The sequence below is a fragment of the Sinocyclocheilus rhinocerous genome, unplaced genomic scaffold (assembly GCF_001515625.1).
Source record: "Sinocyclocheilus rhinocerous isolate Xijiao unplaced genomic scaffold, SAMN03320098_v1.1 scaffold1898, whole genome shotgun sequence".
Classification (NCBI taxonomy): Eukaryota; Metazoa; Chordata; class Actinopteri; order Cypriniformes; family Cyprinidae; genus Sinocyclocheilus; species Sinocyclocheilus rhinocerous.
Window position 1 is genome coordinate 356,990 of NW_015661023.1, and position 21,632 is coordinate 378,621.

Below are 21,632 nucleotides of genomic sequence, written 5' to 3' on the forward strand. Positions count from 1 at the left end.
CTAAAAAAAACCACTATATATATATACTGTAATTCACTGCTGTAAAATTTTATGAAATTTTCAAATACTGTGACTATACGGTCTGAAGATATTAAAATAATAATATAAAATTTAAAAATAGTAAGATATTTGTAATGTATAAGTCTGTAACTAATCTGACTAATTTAATTACACTACTTTTTGCTAAAAAAATTTTTATTAAATTAACTGATAAAAGCAAGGAGAAACAGTAAACAGTGCTTGGGAGAAAACATATATTTTTTAAAAATCTAAAAAAAAATTATATGAAATCAATCAGCCATCATTTTTTTGTTTATGCGTCTACAAAAATGCATATATCAGTGCAGGTTGTTGTGAGCGATTAAAGTAATTATTTACACATACTGTATGTGAATGAGCAACACAACATATTGGGGTTATGGGTTACATGAGATGGAGCTTTAGCAAGGAAAAACACACAATGAAAAGTGACAAACACACATGGAAACCTGAAAGAAACTAACAGCATCCAGTGTCTCTGAATGCTGTGAATAAACAGATACAGACAGCAGGACGAGCAGCTTCAGCTGGGACTGTGATGACAATGAGATTTAGAGAATAACTCACCAGAGTCAGCGAATTCTGAGGAAACAGCAGACAGAGAGACACACACACACAGAGAGAGAGAGAGAGAGAGAGAGATGAAAAAGAGTCTAAGCAGGAAAAAACTATTTAGCTCTACAGCAAAGCCATGTAGAGAATACAAAGATGAGATGTGCTACTGTTCAAATAGCCATCAAATGTGCAGGTCAAATTCTTACAAATATTTTTTTTTGTTTTGTATTGTTTTGGTTTGCACAGTAGAAATGCATGCATGCAGTATCATACAGAATCATCATCTTTAATTAAACAATCGCTTTAGCTGCATGGTTTTAGACAGATTTTACACTGAAATTGTTAGCATAACAAAGGCTGACAAGTGTGTGAATGCATAAACAGCAGCAGAGGTTTGATTTAACAGCATAGCCCACGTGTGATGAATGTGTGAATTTACCAGCGTAACCCACGTGTGAACACGTGGTAAACATGTAAGGAGTGTTCTGCTGATGTGATAATGCTGTCATTTTCACAGGTTTACTTTATGTTAACAGTCTCTTTCTGGCGTACATGCACACCTTCTTTATAAATAAACTTGTGTTACTTAAATTAAAATACATTTAAAATAATTGAAATTAAATTAAACAAAAAAAACATGTTTCATTTAAATTCATTTACTTGATAAATTAAACGAATAACTAAAAAAAAAAAAATAATAAAATAATTCAAATTTATAAAAAATATTATAGCTTTAAAAAAAACTTATGCAAATGATATATCACAACAAAATGACTAAAACTTTAAATTTAAAATAGAAAAATAAAAACAAATTCCAAATATTCATCAAAATCCAGTCATTTCAATAGGAATCTCTGTGATTGGGAGTTTTGCACAAGAGCTAAAAAGTTCCCACGTAGATGTCGCTCGTGTTTATGCTCTACAAAACAACTGAGGCAAATCACATCGCCAGCTCCAGCAGGACACAAACCCATATTCATTATATAACTGTAACTTGAATATGTTTTGGTCAACAGCTAAAATAATTTTTAAAAATGTGCCTGTGTACAAATATATATGGACCTAACTGTATATTCAAATAATATATGTACAGAGTAGATATGTAGTAGATTTAAATACACATTTAATATGCATATTTTTTCTTTATTAAATCAAAAAGCTATTTTTAAAAATGTATTATATTTAATTGTAATTTCATTTATTCATTCATTCATTCATTATATTGTTATTTTGTGTTGGAATGTCTTCACGGGATTTGACAAATTCACTTGAATATGCTTATTATGGTTTTAGTACTGTACCACATGAGAAATATTACAAATGAGACCAAAACCTTAAATGTATGGTTTAATATTAAGTTTAAATAATTTAGAACACTATTCTGCTCCTACTCAATGTGGATGGTGTGTGTGTGTGTGTGTGTGTGTGTGTCTTACCTTCACTGAGAGGGTCGAGTGTGTGGATCATCAGATGAAAGATGCTGTTCCTCATTAGGCTGTTGTGTAAAGAGGCGGAGCTTCCTCCTCTCTGCAGCCGGGGTTTGACCTGTGATAGGAGGAGAAACACGTCAATCAAAGCGGTCTGGATGTCCTGACCCAGGGCTGCCCCCCCCCCCAGGACGCGATCGCGAATGGACCGAGGGGGGCCACGCTGCCTACCTCGCACCAGGCCCCGCGTCAGCTAAGGACGGCCCTGTCCTGACCCATCAGAGGTCAGGGAGGGGCGGTCAGGGTGACTGGGGTCAAGGGTTAAGAGCGGGCTTAATATGTCTTCAGAGCAGCTGATGCTATGGAAACATGTCAGTGCAATCTGAAGAGTCAGCTGCTGATTAACACAATCATACAGGTGTCGGGTGTGTGTGTGTGTGTGTTGTGCTGAGACAAACACTGAGTAAATTGCTCTGAGGATCAGGGATCAGTGCTGGCAGATGTCAAGGTGCCATCTCTCTCTCTCTCTCTCTTTCTCCTTCTATCCATCAACACATCCGTCTGTCTGTCATATTCTTTTTGGGTGGGTATGTATTTATCCATCCATTCATTTATCTTATCCTTCTATTATTTGTCTCGAAATATATTTAAAACAATAATAATAAACTCTCAGGAGTGGCTCTTTCTTCTATTGTGGATCACATGGTTTCATTAAATAAACGTCATGCTTTACAACACAGCACAAACACGAGTAAACAGACCGACACACAGACTATGGACAATACTTACCGACAGCTTGCTGTCATCCTCCACTGCAGTAGGGCTCAACTTCACAGTCAAGAGATAAACACAACACAGAGAGAAAGAGAAGAGACAACAGCACAGAGATGAGAGACAGGAGCAGCGGACAGAACACCGACATCAGACTCCAAAGAGACACACACATCAACAACATCAACTGACAGAGTGTGTTTGACCTCCGACCTTTACATACAGAGTGTTTGACCTCCGACCTCACAGAGTGTGTTTGATCTCTGACTTCACAGAGAGTGTGTTTGACCTCCGACCTCACAGAGAGTGTTTGATCTCTGACTTCACAGAGACTGTTTGACCTCCGACCTCACAGACAGTGTTTGACCTCGGACCTCACATACAGTGTCTTTGACCTCTGACCTCTCAGAGGGTGTGTTTGACATCTGACCTCACAGAGTGTGTCTGACTGCCGACCTCACAGAGAGTGTTTGACCTCTGACCTCACAGAGTTTGTTTGACCGCCGACCTCACAGATAGTGTTTGACCTCTGACCTCACATACAGTGTGTTTGACCTCTGACCTCACAGATAGTGTCTAACCTCTGACCTAACAGAGAGTGTTTGACCTCTGACCTCACAAAAGGTGTGTTTGACTTCTGAGCGTGACCACCGCCTCACTGTGCTGTTTACTTATCCGATGCGAAAGATGATGTTTGCGTCAATGCGAGTGAAGTACAAAGCCTATAATAAATAATATTTTTGTATCCAGATATGTCGTGAATATGGAAACATTTGGATTCATGCCAAATAAGAGAGGTAGGCATCAGTTTCACCTTAAATTAATTTCTGTCATGACAAATCTCGGAGGGATTGGAATAGTAATGTACATGACAATGTTAATGTATTTGGTCTTGGTGGAATAGATCTGCTGCTGCGGCAGAGCTAGTACAGAGACTTGCTACTGCCAATACATCCACAACATGCTGCTGTGAGCATGAAAGAAATACTGCTGCTGCAACTCATTGGCTACCGATACAGGAGAGAACCAATCAGCTGTGCCACGTGATAATGATGTCATTAGGTCAGATTGAGTTAGACCTATCGGACTGCGCCATCTAGAGTTTCATGCCAGAACTCTGTATTTGTTTTTGGATTGGTGTTTTTAAACACATAGCCTAACTTTAGAGAATTTGTTGTGGAGAGAAGGAAACTAATAACTGTGTTTATCATATATACGTATATGCTGTTTATAATGTTTGTAAACATTTTGCTTTATTCGCATTTTAGCCTAGGCTACATTATTTCTGAATGTAATAATAAAATGTGACGTGAGGTTATGCGACTTATGTTTCTTTTCCTCTCAAATCGCAATTTTGTAAATGGCGTTTTTTAACAATTATTATAGACGAAGAAAAAGTTTTAAAAAATAATGTTATTAACCGTTATTTTTTCTACTCAAACTGGTTTCGGAATGATAATAATACAGAGGAACGCAGGAACAAAAACGTTAAAATATCGATTCTGCTTGGAGTGAACCGCTTTAAATTTATTATTCTTTTTTTTTTTTCGTTTTCAAGCCCTGCTTAAAACAACACTTTCTGATAAACCAGTCAATCCGGCCCAGCCTGGAGCAGCGTGGTTCAATCTATTCTAATCCAATTCATTCAAGAACGGTTTTACAGTCAGATGGTCTCATGAAGTGTGTTGTTCTTGTCAGAGCAAGCTGTAAACTGTATCCTTTCAGTGTTCTCTCAATCCAACAAACTGCAACAAAGCACCACCGAGCTGAAAGATCATCAGTTCAGCAGGTAAAGTAGAACCATTGGAACCTCAATCAGGATGAAGAAGACTCTAAAATTAGCTCTTAGGGCTAAATTAGCTCCAAGATAGAGCCCTGGAAGGCCATTTTAAAAGGAGAAAATCAATTTATACCTCAAGTCTCTGCACACAGTTCACTCATCACCAGCCTGAACAGACCTGCCGTGCAAGTCTTAACACAGAGTGTTAAAAATCAGCATCCATTTCCATTCCTTTATTCAACTGTAATTTACATCTATTTGCATTCAGAGAGTTGAGAACACTAACGTTTCTTTTTGAATCTTTCCTTTTAGTATCTTCATCAAATTTCCAATATAACTCCACATAAAAAAATGAACAGACAAGTAAATGGGCAAATACATGAATAAAAGCACAAATTAATACATTCATAAATGTATGGATAAATGTGTGAATGCATAAATAAATGCATGCATGCACAAATAAAAAAAAAACATTCATAAATAATTGCAAAAATAGATAATTGAAAAAATAGATAAAAGCATAAAGAAAAAAACACATAACTGTATAGATACATAAATGCATAAAAAGCATAAATGAACAAAAGCATAATAATATAGATAAATGCATAAATGCACAAATTAATGCATAAATAAATAAATCTGAAGCCTCCCCCACTTGCTAATTACTGACCCAATTTTCTGCAAGCAGAACTAATTACAAAAGCAGCCACTCTCATCCCCTACAGGGGATTTCAGGACAAATCACAAAGGAGCCAAATCATCAATCTCCAACATTTCATAGAAAAAAAAGAAGAGCCTCCTCATTTAAGTGAAGGATCAAGCCACTAAATGTCTGCATGTCTCCGTAAACAACAAAACACCAAATCACTGCTCCAGCTATGACACCGGTTTATGTTGGTAAATGTAATATGTGTAACCGAGAAGCCCATTAACTAGCTAAAAGGTGCAGCTGTGCTTAGGGATTTTAACTAAACGTAGTTACATTTTCTCTAAGCGGCTCAGAGCAAGATTTGAAGATGCGAACCAAAAGTGAAGCTGATAATAGAGCTGAGCTGACTAATTGGAGGCATTACAGATTGAATATTAAGCCTTTTACCTAATAGCATCTTGCAAAAAAAAGCCCCAAAACACTGACATTAATTGTACGATACATCTTAAGACTTCGGCAGTAAGTAAATAGGGTCAATTTCATACTGACTGTGTGTGTGTGTGTGTGTGTGTGTGTGTGTGTGTGTGTGTGTGTGTGTGTGTGTGTGTGTGTGTGTGCTTTACGCCTATGGAATGTCCCCATAACGTGATGAATACACAACATGAGTGTGCGCGCGCGTGTGTGTGTGTGTGCATGCATATGTGTCAGGGTCACCTTGGAGATGGAATGAGGGCCAACAAAACAGAACTGGCGAAGGTTGTGATTATGTTGATGATTATGATCGCAGGCTGCTGAACGAACATTTATAGAGTAAATTCAGTCATTATGATAATTAGCCTTTCACAAGCCTCATCATAGAGACTGATTGCAATCAGACCTGCTTTAACCTGCAAACTACCACCTACTCCAGCACTGTGACCACTGTATGTACACACACACACATATATACATATTCATATTTATTCATAAAAAAATATTCTGTTATACTCTAATCTAAAAGATGAAAATCGAGTGAAATTCAGAATTTTAGAATTGGCTCCTTTTTGGTTCATGAGTTGTAATTTGAATCTACAGGATGATGACCAGGTATTTGAATTGGAATAACAGGAGAAGAAATTTAAATAAATGGAATTCTAAGAAAATGTATCAAATGCTGATGACTAATCAAACTAGGAATATAACAACTTATATTATTTAAAATACTTAACATTATTTTAATGTTTAAATTTCCATCCACAAGTCTGTGGCCACTAATTTAAGATTTTTTTTCTACATTACAAATCATATCACAAGCATGATCTGAACGAATTCAATAATTTAATGAATTTAATGGGGGTTTTTTTTCATTAAAAATATTGTGAGCAGAACTGAGTGAATTTAATAAAATAAGAAATGTAGTATTTTTTTTCTTCATCACAAATTACATTGAGCATAACTATCTGAGTGAATTAAAAAAATGTAATAAACTTAATTTTTTCATTACAAATAATACTATGAGCATAACAATAAATGCAATTTATTAATAAATCTAATAAATTTTTTCTTCATTACATCATATTATGAGAATAACTATCTGAGTGAACTGAAAAAATAATGTTAATTTTTCAGTGAAATTTTTCTAATGATTTTGAAATTAGTCGAATGTTAGGTCCTTTAAGAAACCCTAATAGCCAACCCATGTCAGAAAAGTTGTTTCAAATGCATTGTGCAAATTCACCCAGCAACAGCAAATATTTATGCAGCTGCAATCCCACAGCAGCAGCATCATGTGATGCTTCAGTAAGGATTCCTGCATATCTGCTCTGCCTTCAACATTAGCTAATTCCCTAATCTTTTAAAATAGCTTGGATCGATTGAGCCTCGGGTTTCTGCCTGCAGCTCCTCACCTTCAGTCCTCATCATGACTGACCTTGCGCTCAGGATCAAACACAGACTGACGCGATCTCCTTACATACAAACACACGTAATTACGCATTCTCACAGCGGCTGACTGCGGGACAGGAACACCGCACCCCTTATATTATGGAATCAGTGGGAATGATGTCCATGTTTAATTGATCTAGATTGTGTTTACTCATTATGTTGTCTATGAAATGCATGACAGTGGAAATTTCTCTGGCATAAAAAAGCACTTTCAACAAATAGGGCACATTTCAGTCTCTCTTTACTTAAAAGCATTACAGGCACAAATGAAGACTATTAGATTTGTTAGAAATTACTCTGAAGACACTTGACCCTCTTGACTGTAATCAGCATTGTGTCTATGGAGCGAGATTAGTCTCAATAATAATTCACGCAAAAGATACGATGCACACAAGCGTATATTGTTTTATTTTTGCATTTTCACTTAAAACTTGGAAGTAAGATCGGTCATTTGCTAAGGTGACCAGTGTAAGCCAGCGGCTGCTGTTTAGTCCAGAGTGTGTTATGATTTAATATTGATTGATTCTTATGTTTATTTAATAAAGAATCATTATTCATGTGGACACCATACCACATTAAGATATTCATAAACTCAATGTAAAGCATAAAAAAGGTTTTGATTGATGGGACACGTCGTAAATAAATAGAAGGTTATGAAAATATAGTTTTTGGATATTTTTCATGCAGTCTCTTGTGTTTTTGTTTACTGAGAATATGAAAGAGCTGTCACAGCAGTCTTGTGTGTCAAGTCCTGCTATGGCATGCGTTTAGCTGATAACATGCACACATTGGAGACCATGTACATTTCATTTAAGTTTGTTTATGCTGCAGATACTAATTATGTCAGAACTGTGAGGCTGATGATGTACAAATTGCTGAGACAACCCGTGACCCTATTATTTCCACTTCATCCCCTACCACAAGTAATGAAGTGATGTGAATTTGTAACTGTAACTCTTTCAAGACAGTCATGCTGCAACCCATCCATTTTGACAGTTTCAACAGATTTTTTTTATCATGCATTATTACTACATTCATTTTAGAATTGTAAAACAATACACCTTTACTAGGCTAGTAAACTGAAATCAAACGATCAACTGCACATACCTCTGCTGAATCTAACTTGAACTGTGGCCTCGCTATATATTCTTATTTTGTGCACGTGAATAGGTTTTTGTGAATATATATATATATATAATTTCATGCATGTGAATTAGGTTTCATGAATGTGAACTGGGATACGCATGTGTGCATCGTGTCTTTTGCGGGAATTATTACTGAGAATAATCTCGCTCCATATGTGTCTGCTATATTCTTATTTTGTGCACGTGAATAGGTTTTTGTGAATATATATATATATATATATAAGTTCATGCATGTGAATTAGGTTTCATGAATGTGAACTGGGATACGCATGTGTGCATCGTGTCTTTTGCGGGAATTATTACTGAGAATAATCTCGCTCCATATGTGTCCCACATTTTGCATGCAACCCTATTAACAGACAATGTCGATATGAAATAGAAACTGCGACTGACTTCCGTATTGTGACGTATGTTCGAATGAAACTGCTTATCAAACAAGAAAAAGCAGGGCCGGACTTAATCTTATCCATCAGTTATTGATTAGATTGCGAAATGTGAGTGCTGCACACCAGAATAGAGGCAGATCTGAATGCGACATCAGCGGAAAGAAGTGAGTCATCACAGGAAGAGTATGTTTTGACATTTTGCTTGTTATACATATATATATATACGCGCACACACACATACATACATATTTTGTACCCTATTCTTGGAAATCTTTTTTTTTCATGGATGCATCATTGAAGTAATCTATGTTTATTTAAGAGAGAGATTGATATGCATCTCTATTTCACATTTACATTTACTATTCAGACACTCTTCTAATGCTGATGAGCACTGATTTCAGCACAATGATCTGGAGGCGTGGTAATTAAGTCCACAGACAACAGTGATCACACACACACACACACACACATGAGCAGCAACAGATGCAATGGTGAACTGAGGGTCTTTGTGTGGTTACAGGGTCAAGCTTTCACTGGTCTCATATGGACAGGATGTGTTATTTTTAACATTCATGGGGTGATAGCATCAAGACCACTTAGTCCCTGATGTGCGGGTGTTACTGAAGCATAAATCACCCAAAGCTTAAACCCAATCCTGTTTCTATCCTAAACTGAAATAACCTGAAACCCTGTTTTTCTGTAAACTCAAATTATTAGAAACCACAGTATTATAAACCATACGTTCAGTGTAGAACAACAGTTTCTTTCAGCTGTGTCTAGTAAATTCTATTGTGATGTGGTGTTCCCCAAGGCTTTATGCTTGGGCCGTTCAAACTCTTCAATAAATAATATGAAATAAACTGTTTTTTTTTCTTTAATAAAGTAAGCAAATAAGTAAGTAAGTAAATAAATAATGCTATTTTGACAGTGGGAAGAGAACCATTTGCAAGAAGCAAAACAAGTTTTGTTTTTTTATTATATATTACTTTATTTTATTATTATTTTTTGTCAGAATGCAAACTGTTTTGTTTAATTTTTACATTGCGGTGCATTTTGCTACTCCATACAGTTCACCGGTTTTACAAGAATATCTATATAATCTATGATCTATATACAAAATGCATGGATGAATCATTCACAGTAAGACCAACAAAATGCATTAAGATTTTTTTGTTTTTCAAAAACTTCTTAAAAAAAGTAATATTCCTTAAAATTGTGACAATCAAGGAGACATTTAAATCTATGTTACTCAAGTAATTGCAAAAAAGGTCAAATATGCAAAAAATTACTTAACTTTCACATCAGCCTCAAATGAATGTAATCAGTGTATGCCTAACGGCATAAAATATTACTAAACCTGACCGAACAAAATTATACAAGATGTACAAATATCCACAATGGATGGACATTAAAAAAAGTAATGTTTATTTATTATTATTTCTGAGGAAAACATTTTATATTAATGATTATAATAATAATACTAAATAATAATACTAAAAAAGAAAGTAAACTTGCCATTTCTGGTATAAAAGCCTGGATTGCTGGTTAATGTGGTACTAAAACACAACCTTAAAATCTGTAGTTAAATAAAGAGTCTAAGGCTAATCATGACCTATCTGCCCTCCCATATGGACCCAGGTGTCACAAGCTCTCTCGCAAATATGAGAAGAGACAGATCAAAGCTAGTTAATAAGGAGATTAGAGAGATTAAAAAAATGATCACAAAATCCGCAGCAAACGCATCACACCTTCGCTTGCAGCCGAGCCGGAAGAGCTTTACATTACAGACTGTCACAGTTTTCACTCTGTGTTAATGTTCTTGCAGATGGAAGAGCATGACAATAACAACCTCAAGGTCATGGATTCTGTGCATATGTACTGTGCATATCTGAGTCACCAAATGAGAAGCATTTGATATTTGGAATTATTTAATCAGCCTCATGTTGGTCTCATGTCACTTTCTCTACCCCACTAAATAAAAAATAAAGATGTTCAGCATAATACCCAAGCTGCTCTTTTGGATATAATAAATGATTTAAGATGGCAAGCTATTAAAAGTAACAAAAAGCAGTCCATATGACTTCTTTCAAGTCTTCTAAGGCAATCAACACTTTTGTGTGAAGAACAGCTAAAATGTGTGTGTTTATGAGTGAGAAGCGTAAAAATCAAAGGGCGTATATGTGCGGATTATTCGATAGAGATGAATTCGCCGCTGTTTGAGCATCAGGAAGGGGAAATGAAGATAAAAACCTCTTATCTCTGCAGCTACATGAAAAACATATGCAAAAATTAATACAAGTTTATATAACAGGCATTCAGAAAAGTGTGAGACACACAAGCGCTCTTCCAAAATCCTCTTCTAAATCTAGAAAGCATTTTAAGGATCACAAGCCTTGCTCAAACAGCAAGCAGCAAAATTATGATGAATAATGTATATAACATAATATTATCTCGTATATAATATAATAGATTTTATATTTCAGAACTGAAAATTATCAACAAAACAGTCTGGTCAAAACTGGATTATTTACAGTTTTGTGTTTTTTAAATAATTTTTTGGGCATTTGGGCAACACACAAACATCTCTTCTGGAATCAATTGTAAGGCAGATCTCTTGTGTTTTAGCGCTATATAAAGCCGAGCACACTGAAGTTTGCTGCCCGAAGGCATTTCACGGCAATAGGGGCGCATTTTTAAGACAATGTCAGGATAAAAATAGCACAACTTCTGACATGCACTGAAGCGGATCAATGACAGCTTTAAACTAATGGACTAGCTCGATGATTCTGGCAGTGGGACCAGCATGTTTACAAAAATATACACATTTACATTTGCAAAGTAGGACGAGGGTGCAGGAGAAATAATAAAACAGATCCAATAGTGCCTGAACAACTCATCTTGTCTAACAGTGGATAAAGTTTCAGATAAAATGGATGTCTTTCTAAGAGCTGAAACAATATATGGTTTTTGAACAGTTTACAGGTAATTTAAGAGAATGTAAAACAATCTCGTCCAATCAGATGTTTGTACAGCCGCAGATGTCTGTCTTTGGTAAGAAAATAAGTATGGCCAGTTCTGATATGCTGACTAAAGGCAAATAAAGTAATAACCATAATTACACTTCATTGACACCTTGTGTTTACCAAGGATTGATAAAGTAATGGTCCAAAAATGACAATTATTAATAATAACCAAACAAAAAATTATAAAAAAAACAAATAATATAGGTGTATGTTACTGTAGGCAACAATTACTGTATTTGGAAGCTCTACGGAGATGTTTAATGCATAAAGGAAAAGACTCTAATGTGATTTTATTTTAATAAATGGTAACATGAACATACAGTAGAAAAATATTATACTATTGGGAGTTTATTGATTGTGTAAGCAAAATGCTGTTCTATTAGCCGTGTAAACATGTAAACATCAAAATCATTTTATGATACATAGATATGACTTCTTCATCGTTTCAGAAACTACTTGCTACTGATATGGAAGTGGACGAATGATCTGGAACGTCTTAGCATTCTCCACTCCTAGTCTGTATTTTATTTATGCACTGGAGATAAATCCAGATTTACCAGGCAGCTTTCAGAGCTCATACCTCCAAAACTCATTTCCATCTCTTGTCACAAGGTAAGACTAAATCCTTGGGGATAATCGGAGCGTCAGTAACAAATCTCACAGAAAGGTCCTTTACTTGAACCAGTATAGAAAAGAAGACTCTCTAAATACCCTGCATACGATCGCCTTTCACCGCAGAACAGCCACACGAAACACACTGTAAACCAGCCTCGATCTCACTTTCTCAACCCTGAGAAGAACCTATTGAGTTCTGCAGATGATACATGCTGCCAAAAAGGACGCTTTTGTCTCACTGTAAAAATGCATTAGAAGATGATGCATTTCTAGACTGCAAAATATCTCGACATTCTTAAAACAAGATACATTTTATAAAATTGATAGTAAAGTTCTGAAAATATACAGAATCTTGTATCCAATTGGAAACTTTTATTGTTATAAGCATCAAAATCTAGAATCTTTTTTTTTTTTATATATAGTACTTTTTACAATTCACATTCACAAATTATGATGTTGTTGATTATAATATGTTAATATATTAATGCCTTATAGTTGCATTTAGTAGATTACAGCTGTATGATAATATGTGACCCTGGAGCACAAAAGCAGTCTTAAGTCGCTGGGGTATATTTGTAGCAATAGCCAAAAATACATTGTATGGGTCAAAATTATACATTTTTCTTTTATGCCAAAAATCATTAGGATATTAAGTAAAGATCATGTTCCATGAAGATATTTTGTAAATTTCCTACCGTAAATATATCAAAACTTAATTTTTGATTAGTAATATGCATTGCTAAGAACTTCATTTGGACAACTTTAAAGATGATTTTCTCAATATTTAGATTTTTTTGCACCCTCAGATTCCAGATTTTCAAATAGTTGTATCTCAGCCAAATATTGTTCTATCCTAACAAACCATACATCAATGGAAAGCTTATTTATTCTTCTTTCATATGATGCATAAATCTCAGTTTCAAAAAATGTACCCTTATGACTGGTTTTGTGCTCCAGGGTCATATAGTTACATATTTCCATGATGCAATCAAGCAGTTGAGATCTGCTATATCGTATTAATTACAATTAAAAATATATGTTCTGCAAAGAAGCATAAAATTATTTTTAGCCCATTAACCAACATTTCTTACTATCTTACACATTTTTCTGAAGTAAATTTAATCTTGATTTAAAGGTGCTTAGATATTTTTTCAGTTCATCATCCACATTTGTGAAACATTTACAGGGTTAGATCTGCAAATGACAGTAATTAAAAGACTGAGAGAAGGTGAGTCGTTTCTACTTTCATGTCCTCATCCTATGTCTAAAATATTAATATAGTTGATGCTTAAACTGACAATGTTACAACTCAGTCTCCCTTGCATGCTAGCTTTGTAAATCAGGCTATACATTACCCATGTTACAAAGAAATATCAACATTAATGCAGTTTACATTTTGAGCGATTACTCATAAAATCCAGAGCAATAATGCAAAGTAAAACAACGCTTAACCTAAACAGATTGCTGTGAGTGAAAGTGAACAAGAGCATACAGCACTCCAGCACAAAAACAAAATCAGTAAGTATTAGCAATGCATTTATCAATGAAATATTTGAGGAACCATCCTTCCTGTCTGCTAAGATTACAGAAATTGGTACAATAGCAACATTTTTAAATTTAGTTTTTAACAAAAAAAAACATCATGCCTGACAATTTGATGCAAGATAACTTCCAGTCTATCACTAAACAATGGCTTCCAATCTTCATTTTAAATAAGTTACAATCAGTTTTTGTTCCTGCAGCTCAACTAAAGCCTTACAATGCTTAGAAATACTATATAAATACTTAATTGAGCTACAGCACAAGTATATTAATTTTCAAAATTTACAGAGTTCAAAAGTCACCAAGCTGGAGTCAAAGACCATCAAGAGAGGTGGCGTTTCTGGGACTACAATCACCTGGCTCGTGTCAGGTTACACCACCATTAAAACACGGTACGAGCGTCTTCCTGCAGCACCAGTGTGTTTGTCCTTCCCTTTTGTTAAGCTGTTTTTCACAAACGCTTCACCTCAATTCATATCACCATAGAGACCTGTCTGGTGTCAAAGCAATTAGCGTTGAAGAAAGACAGCGGTGGCCATCCTTGACACATCAGCCTAAACTAATGGCGCAGTGAGATGCATCTGTTCTACTGCACTTATTACATCTCTAATATTATGTTTTTGACATCAACATACAGAGATCCCCTACCTCCAGATGAACCTTTCTAGCCCTGTATGAGTCCTGCCCACTTAAGTCACCATATCTGAAACACAACAGCAGATCCGAGCAGAGGGCCGAGGAGCCTTTGATATTTCCAAAGATGTTTTCTTGCTTTCAACAGGACACAATTTGTTCATCTTAACCCAGCAGGGCTTCGCCGACACTTGACATTGTTTAATCCCTTGTGAACAGAATGACACAATGAACATGACTCCACCATCCAACAATCCCCTACTGCTGCAATCCGGTCTCCTTTGAGACCTAGCACCGTGAGACTCCTCCTGGCCAAGACTCCTTAATCCATGCTCGCTTACAACAATGGCAGTGTAGGAATTCTTTGGGCCAAAATCTCAAAGAAACTGGCTGAGGGATAAAAGAATTCCCTATCTTCTAAATTTGACGTTGGTGATTGTGAATGTGACACTTATAGCTAAACTTTCACAGTATGATGCTGCATTCAAGTTGTTTAAAGGGGGAACCAATCCAAGAACAGACACATAAGCCCAATCCCATTTCTACCCCTTACCCCTACCCATCCGTTTCGCGTGTTCACATGAAGGGGTAGTGCTGTCTCGATTCTCTTTTGGTTTACAATGAGTGAGTTTACTTCAAAAACAGTAATTTTATCCTCTCGTTGCTGGAAAATATAACATAGCGATTCAGTATTTAAACTATGTTATTAATAAAAGTCGCGGGACAGCGTTGACAAGTTTCTTTGCCCCTGGATGTGTGTGTGTGTGTGTGTGTGTGTGTCAGTAAGCAGTGCATTAATATAGAATGGTAATTAAAGGCTCTAATGCACACCAGCACACCAGTATAGGAGGCCTGGTTGCAGTAGCAGAGAGAAATGGATTATGGTATATAAAGCCTGCAGGATTATTTCAGCTGCATCCATGACTGCTGCATCACAAATGAAGGTCTTATGCCTTCATGAACACCAAAACAAAGAGAACTACAGGAAAACTATATTCACAGTCATGCATGAACATGTGCATATGAGTCTACGTGCATCCCATAAAGACAACATCTACCTGTTGCCTGGCAACATTTGAGGGCTGCTTCAGGTCCAGTATTGCGTGTTTAGAATATGCATGACTCTTCATCATCCTCATGAACTCATACAGAGGATCTCTCCATTCAATCCTGACCTGTCCTCCTCCAAACCCCACTGTACAGCAAAATAACCCGTCAGTCCCTGTCCTCTTCTGTTTGTCTTCTGTTTATCACCGTTTGTACTATCTTGTGGTTTGAATAAAGACTTGATTACTTGCTTTCTATAACAACAGTGTTTAAGTCTGTACTTAATAGCATGAGGGGGAGTCATATAGTAGCAACAACAAACAAATGCAGGACAGAATATTATAGCCCTATTTCTGGTGGAGAGCTTTGTGACAGACATGTTTTGTTAACAAATGCTACATACCAAAGAATACTATACTATGTACTAATCTTATACTATTGGCCTCTCCCAAATAATGCACTTGATGTGTACTTATGTTGCCTTAGACTTCATGGACATGCATGAGTGAGGACCACATCAAGTGCACCATTTGGGACGGGTCCTTGGTATGAGATTAGTATAGGAAGGAGTTCTCCTGGAGATTCATCTTCCTGCAAAGTTACAACCCTAATCAAATGCACCTGAACCAGCTTATTACGTTTTTCAGGAACACTTGATAATTGCAAACAGGTGTGTTGAAGCAGGACTGGAAGTGAAATCTTCAGGAAGGCAGGTCTAAAGCTGTGTTTCCCAACGCTGTCCCTGAAGGCACCCAACAGTACACATTCTGAACACTGTCTCCTTTATCTGACCCATCCATTTCTGGTCTTTAAAGGGTTAGTTCACACAAAAATAAAAATTCTGTCATTACTTACTCACCCTCATGTCGTTCCAAACCCGTAAGACCTTCGTTCATCTTCGGAACACAAATTAAGATATTTTTGATGAAATCCGAGAGCTCTCTGACCCTCCATAGACAGCAACGATGTTACCACGATCAAGGCACAGAAACTTAGTAAGGACATCGGTAAAATAGTCCATGTGACATCAGTGGTTCAACCGTACGAAGCTATGAGAATACTTTTTGTGCACAAAGAAAACAATGATAACATAATTTATTCAGCAATTGTGTAATATTGTTTTCTTTGCGCACAAAAAGTATTCTCATAGCTTCGTACGGTTGAACCACTGAGTAGTAAAGTAATGCATTACTTTTTAAAGGTGGGGTAAGCGATTTCTGGTAGCCAATGTTGACATTTGAAATCACCAAAACAAACCCCTTACTGCTGATTGGCTACAAGTTTGTTTTGCTATTCGGCCCGAATCAGTTTTCTAAAGCGTTTTTGAAAAATCGCTTACCCCACCTTATATCAGGAAATATCTGAGTTAATCTTTCAAATTATTAACGCCAGTTACTTTGTTTTCCATGTCTTGACCATGTTGAGAGAAATCAGGAGTAAGTGCAGAGGCGCTATGTGCACTGTGTTAACGTGATGTTACTGTAGTTCTAGACTAAATATGAACATGTATCTCACCTGCACAAAAACAGATTCAGTATTTATCAAAATGAATAAAAACAGTCAAATGCAAACTCAGAATATTATACAAACCTACAATAATTGAATATGTTAAATAAGACAAATATCATTTATGTATTTAATCCCATTTTATTAACCAGTGTCTTTGCTACTGACCTTCGATGATCCATTTCAAGCATACTAAGCAAAAATGACACATTTGTGTTTTATTTTTGTTATTGCTGAATAGTGTTGAACTTTCTTCTTCTGCGTCATATTCTTCATGCGATTTGTTTGATCCGTGCCCTCTACTGTACAGACGTGAATTTACATTTCCTTCAGCCTGAGGCGCATTCATTTCACGTTTGGTGTGAAAGGCTTTTACATTTGCAAAAGAAGAACTTTATTTATATATTATAAACAAACAAGCAAGCCCTGCCCAGATTTAAAAAGTAACTCAAAAATAACATAATGCATTACTTTCCATAAAAATTTTATGTTATTATTATTTAAATTTTATAGGGAGTAACACAATATTGTAATGCATTAGTTTTAAAAGTAACTTTCCCCAACACTGGTCCCAATACTGCAGTAATACTCTTTACAATCAGACCAAAGACCAAGTGTGACCCTGGAGCACAAAACCAGTCATAAGTAGCACGAGTATATTTGTAGCAATAGACAACAATACATTTACATGCATGCGTCAAAATTATCGATTTTTCTTTTTTTGCCAAAAATCATCAGGATATTAAGTAAAGATCATGTTCCATGAAGATATTTTGTAAATTTCCTACTGTAAATATATCAAAACTTCATTTTTGATTAGCAATATGCATTGCTAAGAACTTCATTTGGACAACTTTAAAAACCGATTTTCTCAATATTTTGGTTTTTATTTTTTTTTTTTTTTTGCACCCTCAGATTCCAGATTTTCAAATAGTTGTATCTCGGCCAAATAATGTCCTATCCTAACAAACCATGCATCAATGGAAAGCTGATTTATTAATTTATTCACTTATTAAGAAATCTCAATTTCTAAAAATTTGACCCTCATGACTGGTTTTGTGGTCTAGGGTCACAAATTACTTCTCAACCAGTCCCAAACTCAAATGGGGGTCCGCTGACTCTACTACGGTTGGATAGTAAGAGGAAGGAACTCACCTTTGGTTGGGCCTCCACTTCCACCACCTGGTTTCTGTTCATGATGCCCTTGACAAAAGTCTCTACATTCCCATTGAACTTCATGAAGAGCACATATGTGGCGTAGGTCAGCAGCAGACTGATACTCTCCCAGTGCGTGATGTAGTTATCCAAGAAGAAAACGATGAGCATGATGAGGCCGACGATGTAGAAGAAGACGTCCCTAAACAGAGGCCACCACGTCAGGTTCAGGATCTCTTTGGAGAAGACGGCACACATTCCGATGACGAACAAGATGTTGAACACAGCAGAGCCGACGATGGTTCCGATGCCTACGTTACTGTGGGAAATGAATACGCCGATGACGGAGGTGAAGAGCTCAGGAGCCGAGCCCCCGGCCGCCATGAAGGTGGCGCCTGCCACGTCATCTGAGATCTCGAGTTTCTCTGTGATGACCGTGAGCGCGGGGACAAAAAACTCGTCGCAGACGATGGCGAGAGCGATGAACATGTAGATCATGCCAAACATGTGCAACACAACAGCACCGCGCCGACGGTCCTCCAAACTGAACAGGTCAGTCGGATAGTCCCCCTGACTCTCGTTTGACTCCGCGGACGAGCGCATGGCTATGGGTGTGTCCTCCGAGAGGTTACTGTGGTAACCCAGGTGTGTGGAGAGCAGTGTCCTGTGTGGGGCGTGGCTCTGTAGCCCCTCCCACTGAGCAGTAGAGCGCCATGAGAAGGCCACTGCACTTATTGCTATGAGACTAACGAGAAGGCCAAACACCCGCGCAGGCCTGAGTTTCTTCCAGGAGCGCTGGCGGACGCAGACAATCAGATGGCGCTGGATGTCAGAGGCCATGGCCGTTCTCTCTGCTTCAACGCTCTCTCGTTACGCTACAGTCGGGCTTAGCGCATGCTGAGAACGCTACTTGTACAGTAAATCCAGACGTCCTTCAGCACACCAGAGGCTTCCTCATATTAGCCTGAGAAAAATAATCAGAGAGAGAGAGAAGGCAGGGTCTGTGCGTGTGAATGCGTGAGCATCTGCGATTGCTGACTTGTTCTTGCTCTCGGCTGCGTCTGCATTTTCAAGGTCACAGTGAAACGGCACAATGTCAGAAGCATGTCTGCATCCCTCTCACGCACCACGCAGCACATTTCACAGCACGCACCTTATATAACCACACATAAGAGCTCAATATCATTCACACCGATGCTACCGATAAATCTGACAAATCTCTTTTCATTTAGACTCGTTACTGTCTTTAAAAAATGAAGAATGGAACTTTCACATTCTGCTTTAAGATCTGTCACAACACTTATAAAAGTCATCTTTTCCTCACTAGATCAACAGAATTGCCTGCTTGATGATCATGCTATTAGAATACCAGAACGAACGAATGAATGTAGTTTGATCTTTTTTTGAAAGGTTGTTTATTCACATGTATGCATACTATAGTATATTAGTATATTAAAGGAGTTTACCCCATATATTGTATTGAGGCATTTATGCTTAAGGCTGATAAGAAGTCCAGCAACAATGTAGTAGCAGAAGGATCTGCAGTACAGAAACTAGACGTGTTGGGTCATTTGCTAAGATATTAGTTATTCTCCTAGTCTTTATCTTCACGTATTTGTTATTTTTGTATTTAATTGTTGTTTCATGCAATTGCAATGATGCATATAGTGGAAAATATGAGTTGGTTTAATTTGTTATTTTGGGAATTTCTGATATGTTGGCTTGCTGGTTAATTAAATGAATATTTGCATGTCTCTAAACCCTTTACTCATGCTAGTCCTTGTTTTTCTCTCTCTCTCTCTCTCTCTCCCTCTCCCAGTGATTTGTAATTTCACATTGTGAACATCAGTGCATTTCTCCATGCATGGCAATGTCACTTCTAATCATGCTGTCATTTATCATGCTTCTATTAAAGGGGGGTATGGCTGTCATACCTGAATAATCACCGTCTGTCTGACATGCAACAGACCTGTCATTCTCATGACCTCTGAGCTCTGGGACCAAATATAAAAGACACAAATCTCCGACTATAAAATCACGGAATGATGATATATGAAGGTGAGTTCTGATCTAACGCGCCGTTATCTGTTTATACTCATACAAGCACGCATGATGCATCACGTGCAATGTAATAATTCCGAACAGTTTAATAAAAGCAAATAAACACATTGATAAAGTCACGGATCGAATGAATGAAAAATGTGACTTACATTCAGAGGTGACGGATGAACGCGACGCGTGCAGCAGGTTGACAGTCCGCGTGCGTCCTCTCTCGTGCCCTCCAGTTATTCCTCTCCGACTCTGATGATGATGATGATGATGATGGTGATGTTATTCAGGGGCGGAGCTCCGAGAGCGCATCTCTGTGTCCAGTTTCATGCTTTTATTCCCAGACATCCCCTATGGCGAGGAGCAACGATCAGACTGACCACAGCCCCGCTCTCTCTCTCTCTCTCTCTCTCTCTCTCTCTCCACATAATAGTGATTAGAATATCAGAATAAGAGTAGCTACTCGCAACAATTCATTGCAGTAATGAGATTTAGGAAGAAATGTGCTTAATTAGGAGTCATAACATAATTTTGAGCCATTTTCTTTACAGCCTTTCGTGAGATTCACCCACATTAACAGAATGGTTTGATTTTATTTGGTAAACTAAAAGGTATCTCTCTTTCAAAAAAAAAAAAAAATTAACAAATAAATAAAAAGTACAAAAGCTGTGGTATGGTATTCTATGGTAGCCTACCTTTTAGAAATGCATATTTTTGTACCTTGTTTACCCCTAAAGAGTGCACATTAGTAGCTTAACGTTACATAGTTTACCCCTAAAGTGTACATATTAAATGATATTAATAGCTTTTGAAAGGATTCCGCCCCAGTGACAGCTTTTGTACTTTTTTTCTTTCTGAGAGTGTAGCCTACAAGGGTTTGAGAAACCCGTTAATACTGATAAAATTTTAATCTTGTAAATTAAATTCATGGTTGTTATGGAGAAAATCTCTCTCCGTCTCCCTCTCTGGATAAACACTCTTCACTCTTTAAAAATAAGGAGGCAGGCTGTATTCATGTGTGCAGTGAGTACATTTATTCAGGCAGAGAGGAAGGAAAGTGGCGCCTGAGTGAGCGGACACGGATCAATGTATTGATGCCCTAAATCTGTCAGATTTGTCTCAGGTTGAGACTCCCCATTTTTACACTTCTAAAGTAATGGCTGTGTTTACTGACACTCTCAGGTGTTGCTTGTGCTATTGTTTGGGAATGTTTAATCGAGTAATCGTGTTTTTTTGTTTGGTTGGTTTTTCTGTACTGTGCAGATCTATGCAGTGCATTTTTGCTGAATCTGTTACAATTGCCCACTCAGAATCCAGAACACTCTCGCCCTCATACACACACACACACACACACACACACACACACACATTCCCGCTCTCTCATTAA

General features: G+C 37.1%; 1 protein-coding gene across 1 annotated transcript in view; it reads right to left on the minus strand.

The window, feature by feature from the left end:
* LOC107726195 (sodium/potassium/calcium exchanger 2-like) overlaps window positions 1–20,646 on the minus strand; it is a 35,567-nt gene extending 14,921 nt beyond the window's left edge. The window contains exons 1-5 of the mRNA XM_016535719.1: window positions 20,407–20,646; window positions 18,197–19,257; window positions 2,811–2,849; window positions 2,031–2,139; window positions 607–621 (exon numbers count right to left, since the gene is read on the minus strand). Coding sequence (XP_016391205.1) covers window positions 607–621; window positions 2,031–2,139; window positions 2,811–2,849; window positions 18,197–19,036 — 1,003 coding nt within the window. The 5' untranslated portion in view covers window positions 19,037–19,257; window positions 20,407–20,646. The remainder of the gene's footprint in view (window positions 1–606; window positions 622–2,030; window positions 2,140–2,810; window positions 2,850–18,196; window positions 19,258–20,406) is intronic.
* Between the last annotated feature and the right edge of the window lie 986 nt (window positions 20,647–21,632).